A 13,030-nucleotide genomic window follows, 5' to 3' on the forward strand; every position below is an offset into this window, starting at 1 on the left:
AGCATTCTCACATAAGCATCCTTCTTCTCCAGATGTGTAAGGATGGTATGAGCAGTGGCAATTGCATTGTCTTGTTGATTGGTTGTGTCGGTAGGAGAATTGTAGGGAGTCCAGTTTAGGGGGTAGCAAGCTGCAGATATAATCCTTGACCAGCCTCTCAAAGCATTGCTTCAGAAGCAGCAATCCAGAGATCACTACCTTCTGCTTTTCAGCTTCCTACCCAGTTCTCTGTTTTCTCTCAGTGTTGCAGCTTCTGGAAAACATATGGATAGTTGCATACCCGGGCCGAGGCAGGATATTTCCCAGGTTACTACGGGAAGCAAAGAAAGAGATTGCTGGGATGTTGATGATGATCTTTGCATCTTTCTTGGCCACTGGTATAGTACCAGAGGATTGGAACAGGTGACGTCGATCCTCCTCAGTGTCCTCCAAAATCTTCGAAGTCAGCCAAACGTGACCAGCTTAAAAGCACCGTCTTCAAGTGATAATCTACCAACCCAGGCAAGGGTTAGACACACTGGTAGATTCCACAAGGTCACCCTTTACACGCACTAATAGTCACAGATTGTTTCCTCTTAATCCTCAGCCGGACTCTTTATGGGTTCTTAAAAATTCACTTAAAATGTTCAGTGGTAATTTCTACCTCCAGCCTTCATGCGTCTGTGTCCTGTGAAATGAGCAGTGACGCTCGTTTAAGTACCATTGAGCTGAACACCGGCTGTCCATCATGTATCTCCTCTCTCTGTCTTACAGACATGGTTCTTCAAGGCACAGTCAGTCCATAATGAATAAAACTTAAAATTCCATCACAGGAGGAATAGAGGGATCTTGGGGTCCAAGTCCAATGAAGTCTTGGCCTTCATTTATTGGGGTTCTTGGCCTTCATTTATTGGGGGATTGCATTCAAGATCTACGAGGTAATGTTGTAGCTGTATAAACTCCACATTTGGAGTATTGTGTTTAGTTTAGTTCTGATCTTATCATTGTAGGAAAGATATGGAAGCTTTAGAGAAAGATCAGAGTAGATTTGCCAGGATGCTGCCTGAATTAGAGACCATGCCTTAGTTTGAGCAAGATCAGACTTTTCCCTTTGGAGCAAAGCAGGTTGAGAGGTGACCTGATAGAGAGGCATAAGATTATGAGATAAATAGAGAGTGGACAGCAGAGCCTTTTTTCCAGGATGGTAATGGCCAGTTCCAGAGGACATCCATTTAAGGTGACTGGAGGAAGTAGGTTGTTTCCAAGGAAAGGTGGGTTGGAACACTGGACGGTAATAGAGGCTGATATAATAAGGACATCCAAGAGATGCTTGGGCATATATAGACAAAAGAAAAATGGAGGATTGTGATCTGTCTAGGAGGAAAGGGCTAGATTGATCGTGGATTAGATTTGTATAGGTCAGCACAACATCATGGGCCAAAGGGTTGCCTGTGTAGTATTCCATGTTCTAAATGAAATTATAGGAGGATTTGAGTGGAGCAGTAAAGATATCTTACTACAATTTCATAGGGCCTTTGTGAGATTGCAACTGGATAAATATATACAGTTTTGATATTCTTAGGTTAAGAAACATTATATTTATTTCATAGAATGATTAAATATTCAATAGGTGTAGCCCTGCAATGAGAGAGTTGCTGAGGAGAGATTGAGAAGACTTTCATATTCAATATTGTATGGAAGAATGTGAAATGATCTCATTGAACCTCAGAAAATTCATATGGTGCTTGATAGACTAAATGCAAGAAAGATTTTTTGCCATCCAAAGAGTCTAGAGCTTGGGGTTACAGTTTGAGAACAAGATGTAGACATTTAGGCCTGAAATGAAGAGGAATTTCTTCAGAATCAGAATCAGAATCGAGTTTATTGTCACTGCTTTTTCATCGAACATCTGACCCAAGCAACAAAATACACCCATGTTCAGGCAGGATCCTGCTTCCTGAAAGAAACATAACACATTTTTAAAACTCCTTTCACATGCCTTTTGAGTAATTATCGAAAAATATTTGCAATTACTATTGTGCTGTGAACAAGAAGAAAACCAATCCTTACAGCTATAGTGCCTGTAAAAAGTATTCACCCCCACTCCCCCTGGAAGTTTTCATGATTTATTGTTTTACAACATTGAATCACAGTGGATTTAATTTGGCTTCTTTGATGCTGATCAACAGAAAAAGACTATCTGTTACGGTCCAGTCCAGACCCCGCATTCCAGTTCTTAATCCGGTCCATGGACTCCGGGTCTTGTAGCCATCCTTTTTTTCACCCTTGAGCCCAAGTAGTCACACCTGTGGATCATCGTGGCTTGTTTGGACTCAAGGAGGCACACCTGATGCCCATCGGCTGGCAGTGTATATAGGGGGCTCTAGGACTGAGTGTTTGGGGATGGGTGGTGTTGTTCTTCCTCCTCCTCCCCCCGGACCTAGTCCCCTTTCTATCCCTTGCCTGTATCAGGAAAGCCTGGCTGGATAGCCACTGCCTGGTGGGGAACTGCCCCTTTCCATCCCTCATTACTGATGAGTTGTGCCCTGTGACCTGCTCAGGCCCCCGTGTTCCTGCCTGGGAGGTCCAGGCCCTGCCCAGGAGTTATGCGGCCTGTCCAGTGAACTCCTAGACCTTGCCTGAACCCTGGGACCCTGCCTTACCTGAACTCTAAGACTCCCCCGGAACCCCAGAATCACCTTGAACGTCACATCCCTCATGCACACCACAGTCACTACATCTTGTCTATAGTTGTTCCCATCCTGCCCCTAGTACTTCAGTGCCTGCATCCTGCACTTGGGTCCAGCCTCCTGTCCCCCTATGACACTATTGTGTCAAGGTGAAGACAGATCTGTACAAAGTGATTTAAATTAATTACAAATATAAAACACAAATTAGTTGATTGCCCAAGTATTCACTCCCTTTATTATGACACACTAAATCACTGGTTCATCCAATTGGTTTTAGAAGTCACATAATTAGTGAAATGGAGATCTGTTTTTGGAGACCTGAGTGCAGTCAAAGTATTTCAATTGATTGTAGTTTAAAAAAAATACACTGTATCTGGAAGGTCAGTACCCTGGCAAAAACTACACCATGAAGACAAAAGAACACTCCCAGCAACTCCTTGAAAATGTTATTTAAAAAGGAGATGGAGACAAGAGAATTTCCAAGTCACTGAATATCCTTTGGAGTACAGCTGGTCAATCATCATGAAAAGTAAAGTATGTGGCACAAACCTGCCTAGAGCAGGCTGTCCTCAAAAACTGAGTGACTGTACAAGAAGGGGACCAGTGAGGGAGGTCACCAAGAGACCTATGACAACTGGAGGAATTTCAAGCTTCAGTGGCTGAGATGGGAGAGACTGTACTTACAACTATTGCCTGGGAGCTTCAGTCGCAGCTTTATGGCAAAGAGAAAGCCACTGTTGAAAAGACTGACATGAAATCTCAGCTAGAATTTGCCAGAAGGTATGTGGGAGTCTCTGAAGTCAGCTGGAAGAAGGTTCTATGGTCTGAAGGAACCAAAACTGTTTTTTGGTCATCAGACTAAATACCATATTTGGCATAAGCCAAATACCACACATCATCAAAAATATACCATCCTTACCATAAAGCATAGTGGTGGCTGCATCATGCTGTGGTGATGCCTCACTGCAGCAGGCCCTGGAAAGCTTATGAAGGTAGCAAATTTCAGGGAAATTCTGGAGGAAAACCTGATGAGTCTGCTTAACCACCACAATGGGATGTGTCTCTTTTAATCATCTGTGTATCTTTAGATTGGAGGAAGTGAGTCAATTTTGTTTGCTGCCTTTATTTTTTTGTTTCTGTGTTTAGTTTCAGTTCTTCACTGAATTAGAACCGGAACCTCTCAGGAAGTCATGCAAGGATTGGGCAGGTCCACTAGTTAGTATGAAAAGTCCTTGTTAACTGGAGACCATCACAGTGGGATTACACATAGTGGCTACTGTGTTGCTGTTAGTTAAGTGTCTGAGAGCAGCCAACGCCTGTCACAGAGATCAATTGCGGACGGTTTCCCAGTCCATGAAGATCAGAGCAGAACACTGGCGATTAAGCTAGGCAAGTAATCATAGGAAATGTTAGTTGAGTAATGCTGCATTAATATGTAGCAGTTGGAAGGAGTATATGAGTGGTGTTAAAGTTTGAAGCGAGATGTGTATGTGAGATAAAGTAAGCTTCTTAGGAAATTTTGGGATTATGTGGAGAGTAACTGCCTCAAAGCTGGAATGTAATAAGCAACAGCTTTATACTTGGGCTGTGCTTTTTGCAATCCAGATAGTTCCTAGAGCATGTTATAACCAATTAGATACTTTATGAAATTTATACCTTGAAGAGAATTGGATTATGCATGGATGGATTCCTCAGGAAGCAAACTTCTGATGGTAAAGTGTTTCTATTTCAGCACCTGCCTCTTCCAGTCCAGTTGGTACCTGCCTGAACCTTACCCGATGTGTCCTGCTACTCTTAGCAGTACAGGGACTTCAATGATTCACATAAAGGCACGAAGCTCACCATACCCAGGATCACAGGTCAAGCGATTCCCTGTTCAGGATGATAATGTCAGCTGGAACAGAGAGTGGGCAGCATATGATCCAGTGGACTACACGGCAGAGACTGTCAAGGCTGGGCCTCAATGGGCTGACCCAGATTTTAGGTAAATGAAGAATTTTGGCAAATGAAGATTGAGAGTCCCGTGGAAATGTGAAAATTATAGTTTTAGATATAGTGCTGTACACTGAGACAGGAGAAATTGTTTGGTGGAAAAAATATGGGTAAAGAAATTGAAATTTTGTTTCTATCTTCAAGGATAGACGGTGGTGGTGAATCACTGTTCTATGTAGAACAGTGGACAGACAATAAAGCAACACACACAAAATGCTGGTGGAACGCAGCAGGTCAGGCAGCATCTATAGGGAGAAGCACTGTCGATGTTTCGGGCTGAGACCCTTCGTCAGGACTATAAAGACAATAAAGTTAGTAGGAGTAAACAATTTGTATTCAAGAAAGTAATGTGATTGAGTGTAGGTAAATCTCCAGGACATGGTGACCTACATTTTAATGTTTTGATGAACATATTGATGAAAATAGTGGGTGAACTGGATGCCATTTTCCAAAATTCCTTAAGTTCTGGTGTGATTGGCACAGATTGGAAGATACCAAATGTAACACAATTGTTTAAGAAGGGACAGAAAGGAAACAGAGAAATGAAACCTTTTCATTAAGTTAACATGGTAGTTAGTAAAGAATAACATGGTTAGTTATAGTCAACACTGGCTTAATGAAAGAAACATCCGATTTAATATCTGCTACGAGTTTTTGTTTTTAGATTTAAAGGTGAACCTTCAAAAGGGCTTCAATAAGATGCTTCACAATCCTAGCACGTGTATTAATGATTGATTAATGTCTAAGAATTAAAATTAACAGGTTTTTATTAGTTTGGGAGACTGTGATTAGTGGGCCAGCAACTGTTCAAAATCTAGATCAAGTTTGGATGAGGGAATCAAGTGTAATATATCCAAGTTCACTGATAACAATGCTTCCTGTTAGTGTGGACATGAGGAGGATACAGAGGGTGTGTCTAGTGAGAATACACCAAACATAATATAATGTAGGAAAATGTAAGATCACCACTTTGATTTGGGGGGGAAAAAGTCAGAATGTTCGAGATTTTTGAAATGGCCAGAGACTGAGAAGTGTGAGTTCAGAGGGAGCTGGGTGTCCTTGTACACAAAACACTGAACATTATGGGTGTAGCAAGCAGTTAGGAACGTATTCAGAAAATTAGTCCTTATTAGAAAGGGAGTAGAATACGAGGGAGATCCCATCCTAAGGAAGTTCATATTTGCATTAGAGGGACTACTGGAAGGTTTATCAGATTGTGTGCTGGAATTCCAAGTTGATTGGAGAAGAAGAGATTCAGCAGATTAGGACTATATTCTGTATTTCAAATAATGTGGGCCGATTTCATTGAAATGTACAAAAATTTATGGGTTTGATTGTGTAGATGTTAAATTGTTATTTCCCCAGCCTAGTGTGGCCAGAACAGGAAGCCACTGTCTCAAGATAAGGAGCCTGCATTCAGAAATGAATGAGAAGGAACTAAATTACACAATCATACTAAATTATACAAAACCATAGAAATGTTGCATCTAAGCACTATGGAGGTTTAGTCTGATGTACTCAAGACAGAGACTGATAAATGTATAGATATTAAATTAATTGGTGGTGGAAAACGGAGCTGAGGTGGAGCCAAGAATGAATTGACTCGCAGAGAGGGCTTGAGGAGCCAAGTTATTAAACCCAACGTCTGCTCTTATGAGAGGCTATGTTCGTGCTCCTCCCCTCACTCTGTGCTGCACAGCAGTGCTTATCAAGTTGCTTCATGATTGGTGATAACCTTAGAACACACAGAAAAATAAAAAAAATACTTGGCATGAAGGCAAATTTCTCTCATTATTTGTGACACAGGAAGGGAGACCAATTGAAACATGCTCCACGCTTCAATGCACTGGATGGGAGAATCGATCGGAGGAGTTACCTAGGTGTGTATGAACTGGATAAAGACAACCTGCCTCGGTGAGTACCGATTCCACTTCAACACACACAAAATGCTCGAGGAACTCAGCAGGCCAGGCAGTATCTGTAGGAAATAGTAAACAGTCTACATTTCGGGTTTGTTGTGATCCGACTTGTTTGATTCAACTGGAGATGAGATTTGGAGCAGTGACAGGCATGTGATATCCTAGAACACCTGACTGCTCACTCCAGTTTTAATTGCTTAATGTATGTCCAGTTGTATCCTCAGCTGCCAGTTGGACATTCTTCCACAAACCTCCCTACCTCTCTCTCTCCTCTTTGAAACCTACCTCCTTGACAAAGCCTTTTGTTACCTATTCAAGTACCTCCTCGAATCAGATTTTATCTGATAATCTGCTGTCAACTGCATCTGGTCACTTTAGTAAATGAATAAAGCCATATAAATGGAAATAACTGGGGGGGGGGGGGGGGAATGCTGCTACCTGTCCCTTATAGGTGTTGGTAACTGTGCCTTCAAATAGTAATTCGAGCAACCCCTCAGTTAAAAACACAATTACGTGTTTTCTCTTTTGCTCTTTGCTAAGTGTCTCATTTCAAACATGCTGGGGTTAGAGAGCATTGGTAAGTATCAGGGATACAGGTGAAGCAGAGGGTGGAGGGATTCTGTAAAGGCTTCCATACTAATTTCTATATAGATTTTTCATGCCGAAGTATGAAGGTGTGGCATTTGGGTAGTTAGATTGTGTTCGGGTTTGTATCTTCCACAGTTGAATTGTCTGAAGATAAAGAATAGTTAATAAGGTGATTTATCAGAGGTCAACCAACACATGACTGATGTTTATATCAAACTTTTCATTACCCCAGTATTTCAATGTGTTTTATCTAATATCAGTAATGATAGTTGATAATTTAGTGTTGACCACACTTGTAGGTAACAAACATTGGCCTGTGAACAATGGTCATATCATAGTAAATACACAGTTAGATCAGACAATGAGTTACGGTTTGCAAAGAGCTTATATCAGAATTCCAGTAAACAACAAACAGGAGGCTGATTATGTGAATATTACGGAGAAAATTCTAACAGTGAACTGAGCAAAGGTATCACAGCAAGACCTGGGATTGTGCTTGTGAGTATTAATAGGCTTGCCAGTGCTTGATTATAGACATGTAGCAGTGCATTTATAAAGGTACTAACATCAATACTGTGTAGAGTATTAGTCTCCACAAATTATGCTAAAACACTGACTCAGCCACACAGTACTGATAGCATATAACACAAAAAAATGGACATGCCTTCATCAGTTAAAGCACAATAAAAAAAAAGTTACCATTGCTTTGTCTAAATGGTATGAACAGAGAAGGAAGTCTGTCACTTTAAAGGGAAGATTGAAAAGTGAACTCATTGAGATTTCATGAATATTCTATGGCATCATAATGGAATAACAGGTCCAGTAGCCTAGTGATTAAGTTATTAGACCTGTAATGCATTGTTGATCAGACTATGATAGTTGCAAAATTTCAATCCAAGTATTAAATTAATCAGAAGGAAAAATGATAACTATTCTATTAGTTGATTCTGTCAAAATCCCAGCTGATTTACTAATATCCTTTAGGAAAGGAAATCGTTCTCCTTACCTCATCTAGCCTCTGTGTGTTTCCAGCACCAGAGCGATCTGGTTGACCCTTAACTGCCTTTTTAAATGGCCCAGAAAGACTATTGAGGCAATATCCAGCAATGCCAACTTCCTATCAATTAAGAAAATAAATCAAAACATCGCAGAAATTTGCATAATTTAAAGTGACTGGAAATGCATCTGATACTGAGTGTAGACTCTAAGTATTCAAACACAAAGAAATCTGCAGATGCTGGAAATTCAAGCAACACACACAAAATGCTGGTGGAAGGATCTCGGCCCAAAACATCGACAGTGCTTCTCCCTATAGACGCTGCCTACCCTGCTGTGTTCCACCAGCATTTTGTGTGTGTGACTAAGTATTGAATGTGGGTCCACTCGGGTTCATTTACACAGTAATACATTTTGCTTTCCATCCAATTATGCTGATCCTAAAAAATGCCTAGGATCAAGGCACGAGATGTGAAGAGTGCCTCTCACTCTATCCGTGCTGGTTTCACACTTTATCAGTGAGAGGAACCAAGGCTTCCATGATCTTTGCTGTTATTCCTAGGAATCCAATGGGAAGAACGGGAATGATTTCTCGAGGCTTGCTGGGAAAATGGGGACCAAACCATGCGGCTGATCCCATTGTTACACGGTAAGTAAACAAAAACTTTCACCCCACCCCTTCAGGATTTTCCAAAGTACTTACAGCTTTTGCTTTTGAAACACGGATATTATTGTAATATAAGAAGTGTAACTTTTGGTTTACGCACAGCAAGTTCCCACAAATACTTTCTGTTAACAACTAGATATAAGCAGCCTTTTGGTTATGTCAGGTTTCTGTTACTGAGAACAGTTTGTTTGTCAGAAATGAACAGAAAGAGAAAGAGTGCCTGGGAGAGGATCACAGAAACAGCTGTAATGTGAGAGTCAGCAGGCATATCCCGCTGGTCTCCCAAACGTTTGTTGATGTATATGTGTGTTTGTAAGTTGGATCTTTGTAATTCAGGGAGGACATGTATTCTGTGATGTTGGTCAGATGTAAATGTTGGCCCGGTCAGCAGAGATAACTTTACTGCCCTTCTAAATAATGCCATCTATTTTATAGCTTTTCTTTTTGTGTATAACCAGCTGAGGGAACAAACAGGCTGTGGTCTGTCAGTGCAGTATTCCCTCACTGCTGCCTGTATTTATAATGACACACAGGCAGTAGGTCCATTTTGCCAACATAACTGTCAGTCAGCTGCAATGAAACACCATTCATACTGTGGTATAGAAAAACTTGCACCTTTCATCACTTCAATACAGCTCCTTGCTCTCCAGATAGTGAATGGCTTTTGAATACTAAGTTCAGTGACTGGAGCATACTTAGCAAGATTACATGAATGTGAGTTTGTAACACATTTCCTTTTAATGTTGGTCAAAAAATAAATATAGTGGCTTCCAATTAATTGGGGCACATTGGGACTAGTACATTTTGGGTCAATTAGCCTAAGTTTCATGCAAATAGTTAAAAAGGTATTAAAAAAGACTACTGTTTAACTGAGTAAAAAATTATGTATTTGAATGAAATACAGAAAAAATTAGAACACTACCAATGCTACTATGGTACTGTAAAACTGTGTAATGGTTCCTGATAGTTATCAATGGAGTAATCCATCCAGTGTATGCTGTATTCTTTTGATTGACTAAGTGAACAAGATTAGTGTCGACACCTAATGCAAATAATGTACTACATTCATACAATGCTTTTGACAATCACATCTTCCAAATCTTCATTTTTATTGTGGTGTTAATACCTTCAAATTCTTCATAGTTCCTAACTTGTTGAAGTAGTAAAATAACTTCAATTTCACTCCTGGCCATTTCTGGCATCTCCAAGCCTGAATACTTGAAACTGCAGTGAATGAAACGGCTTTGAATTGTGGTACTGCTTATTTCTCACCAACTATGAGTAACAAAATCACTGCTTTTTGAACACAAACACAGCAACTGATGCTAATTAAAAATTGTTCGTTCTAATAATGGTGTAGCGTAAAACAGCCACGTGACTGATGCCGATTAGAAACTGTTCAACAAGTCACCTGTCCCAATTAAGAGGCATTGTGTCCCAAGTAAACAAAGGGAATACTGGCTATTTTCTCAATTTGTTTTTTATTTCTTTAAGCATTATTCCTAATAAGTGGCTGCCCCAATTAATCAGAATCCACTGTACTTCCCAATAACAACCTGCTGCAGTTTGAAATGGTATTGTGGAATCTCTTGTGTCCATTCAAGAATGCCTCAGTTTTACATCTCATTTGTATTGAAATGTAACTGTAGGTTTCATCATGTCTGGAACTCCACTGCCTACCTAACTTTTGCAATGGCAGCTGGAATTTGAACTCAGCACTTTTCGACCAATGCCTGGTACTCTGTGGAAGTGAAGTGGTAGATCTGGGTTCAGCTTGCTGCACCAACTGCCTGTATTCAGAATGACATGGTAATCACCTCTGGCAGCTGGATTTGATTTGATCCTACAGTAGATTCCCAGCTATGAAAGGGTATTGTCTGCTCTTTGAGAACTATTTGGATTTGATGAGGAAAAAAAGGAGCATTCATTCTTCCATTACATCTACAAATTAGCTTCATCATGTGCATTGTCCAATCTATTCATTGTCTCTCTCCCTTTCCATGGTCAGCCATCACTGGGTGGAAATTCATCGCTGGTTGGTCTCAGTTGCACATTGTGTAGCCCACCTTATATTTTGTTTAGTTCTAACTGGAGAGAAGATATTCAAGGCAATTATCTACTCTTCTATATTCACCCAACAATTATATTTGTGACCAATTGTGGGATCCTTGGCTCATGCTGATTTCCCTTGAGGAAAAGTTTACACACTTAACAACTTGAGAAGCAACAATTCTCTACTGCTTTACTCACTTATGATTACCTGGTTAAGTACAGCTCCTTGGCTATATTTAAGTTTTGTTGATGACACCACTGCTATTGGGGGATATTGGAGGGAGATTGAAAACTAATTGAGTAGCGCCATAACGACAACCTCTCACGCAATGTCAGAGCTGATTTATTAATTACAGGAGGAAGAAGCCGCAGGTCTATGAGCTAATTCTCATTAGAGATTGTAAGTGGGAAGGGTGAGTGACTTTAAATTCCTTGGTGTTAATATCTCGGTGGAACTGTTCTGGGACCAGCACGTAAGTGTCATCACAGAGAAGGCATGACAGCACCTCTACTTTCTCAGAAGTTGCATAGATTCAGCATGCTACCAAAGTTTTTGACAAATTTCTATAGAAACACCATGGAGATGATCCTGACTGGTTGCATCATGGCCTAGTATGTAAACATCAGTGGCCAGGAACAGAAAAAGCTACAGAAAGTGGTGGACACTGCCTGGTCCATCACAGGCAAAGCCCTTGCCACAAATGGTACATTTACATAGAGCTGCCACAAGAAAGCAGCATCATCATCAAAAGTCCCCACCATCCAGGCTATGTGCTCTACTATCGGGTAGGAGGTGCAGGACCCAAGTCTCCCCACCCTCACCATGTTCAGGAACAGTTAGTTATTACCCTACAACCATCAGCCTTCTGAACTGCTGTGTGCAACTTCATTCACCGCTACTCTGAACTGATTAGATGATCTATAGACTCACTTTGAAGAACTCATTACAATTCAAATTCTCAGTATTATTTTTATATGCACAGTTTGTTATCTGTTGCACATTGGTTGGTTATCAATCCTTGCTGTTTATGTATTTTTTCCTGTAAGTGCTTACAAGAAAATAATTCTCAAATTAGTGTATGGTAACATGTATGTACTTTGATAAATTTACTTTGAACTCTCCCTCCTCATCACAGGTACAGTATGTTTCTTTGAAAGAACTCCACTTCAGTCCCCAACACCTGCCCATCCCTCAGCCCTGCAAGTACCTATTGACTTTCCTTTCAGAAACTTAGAAAACCTACAGCACAATACAGGCCCTTCGCCCCACAAAGCTGTGCCGAACCTGACCTTACCTTAGAACTATCTAGGCTTACCCATAGCCCTCTATTTTTCTAAGCGCCATGTGCCTATCCAGGAGTCTCTTAAAAGACCCTATCGTTTCCACGTCTACCACTGCTGCCAGCAGCCCATTCCATGTGCTCACCACTCTGCATGAAAAAAGCTTAGCCCTATAACATTTCCTCAGCAGCTACTTCCAAGCACCTTAAAGCTCGTTATAGCAGAATCTCTTTCCACTGCCCTTTCAGACACTAGGATTGTTCATCTTGTCCTTTACTGTCTCAATTCCCTAGATTTTGTCCCTCCCTCCTTCCCTCTCACTCTTTCCCTCTCTCCCTCCTTCTTTCCCTTGCCCCCCTCTCTTTCCCCATCATCTTTCGTAATCTCTCCCCTGAAAATCCACACTCTTTTTAACAGTAGAAGAGTATGTTTGTTAACTGATAACTGAACCTTTGGCCGCTAATCTACACACTGCCTCTGAATCAGGCTTCTTCATTTTATCACTGAGTATCAGAGTGTTTCTCAACATTCTTGCTTTCTTCCTAAATGAAGGACCTATTCATGTTCTTTTTCTACTGCAGGTGGAAGAGAGAAGGAGGTGAAAAGGTGATCCACAAGCTTTCTGGCAAACCCATCCTACAGTTTATTTCAATAAAGAGGAAAGATTGTGGGCAATGGGCGATTCCAGGGGTGAGGACAAGATGTTGCACAGTACACCATCCTTATAAAATCTATTTTTTCACCTCATTCTTTAATTCTGAAAAGTCCCAATTTTTTAATCCCCCAATATCGTGAACCTAGTGCCAAGGCATTCCCAACCTTGTATGAGAGGATGTGAGGATAGAAGATCACGGGTGAGAACAGAC

At 40.8% G+C, this 13,030-nt stretch overlaps 1 protein-coding gene across 5 annotated transcripts in view; it reads left to right on the plus strand.

Moving 5' to 3' along the window:
* The window catches only part of LOC132399443 (ADP-ribose pyrophosphatase, mitochondrial-like), a 35,862-nt gene that overhangs the window by 4,531 nt on the left and 18,301 nt on the right, over window positions 1–13,030 (plus strand). For 4 of the 5 annotated variants that reach the window (XM_059979781.1, XM_059979784.1, XM_059979782.1 and 1 more), the window contains 4 exons: window positions 4,402–4,653; window positions 6,468–6,575; window positions 8,727–8,813; window positions 12,746–12,854. In XM_059979781.1, coding sequence (XP_059835764.1) covers window positions 4,402–4,653; window positions 6,468–6,575; window positions 8,727–8,813; window positions 12,746–12,854 — 556 coding nt within the window. Of the gene's footprint in view, window positions 1–3,906; window positions 4,059–4,401; window positions 4,654–6,467; window positions 6,576–8,726; window positions 8,814–12,745; window positions 12,855–13,030 lie in introns of those variants that run through there. The other variant, XM_059979785.1, reaches the window with a different exon arrangement.

This window comes from Hypanus sabinus, chromosome 9, assembly GCF_030144855.1.
Source record: "Hypanus sabinus isolate sHypSab1 chromosome 9, sHypSab1.hap1, whole genome shotgun sequence".
NCBI lineage: Eukaryota > Metazoa > Chordata > Chondrichthyes > Myliobatiformes > Dasyatidae > Hypanus > Hypanus sabinus.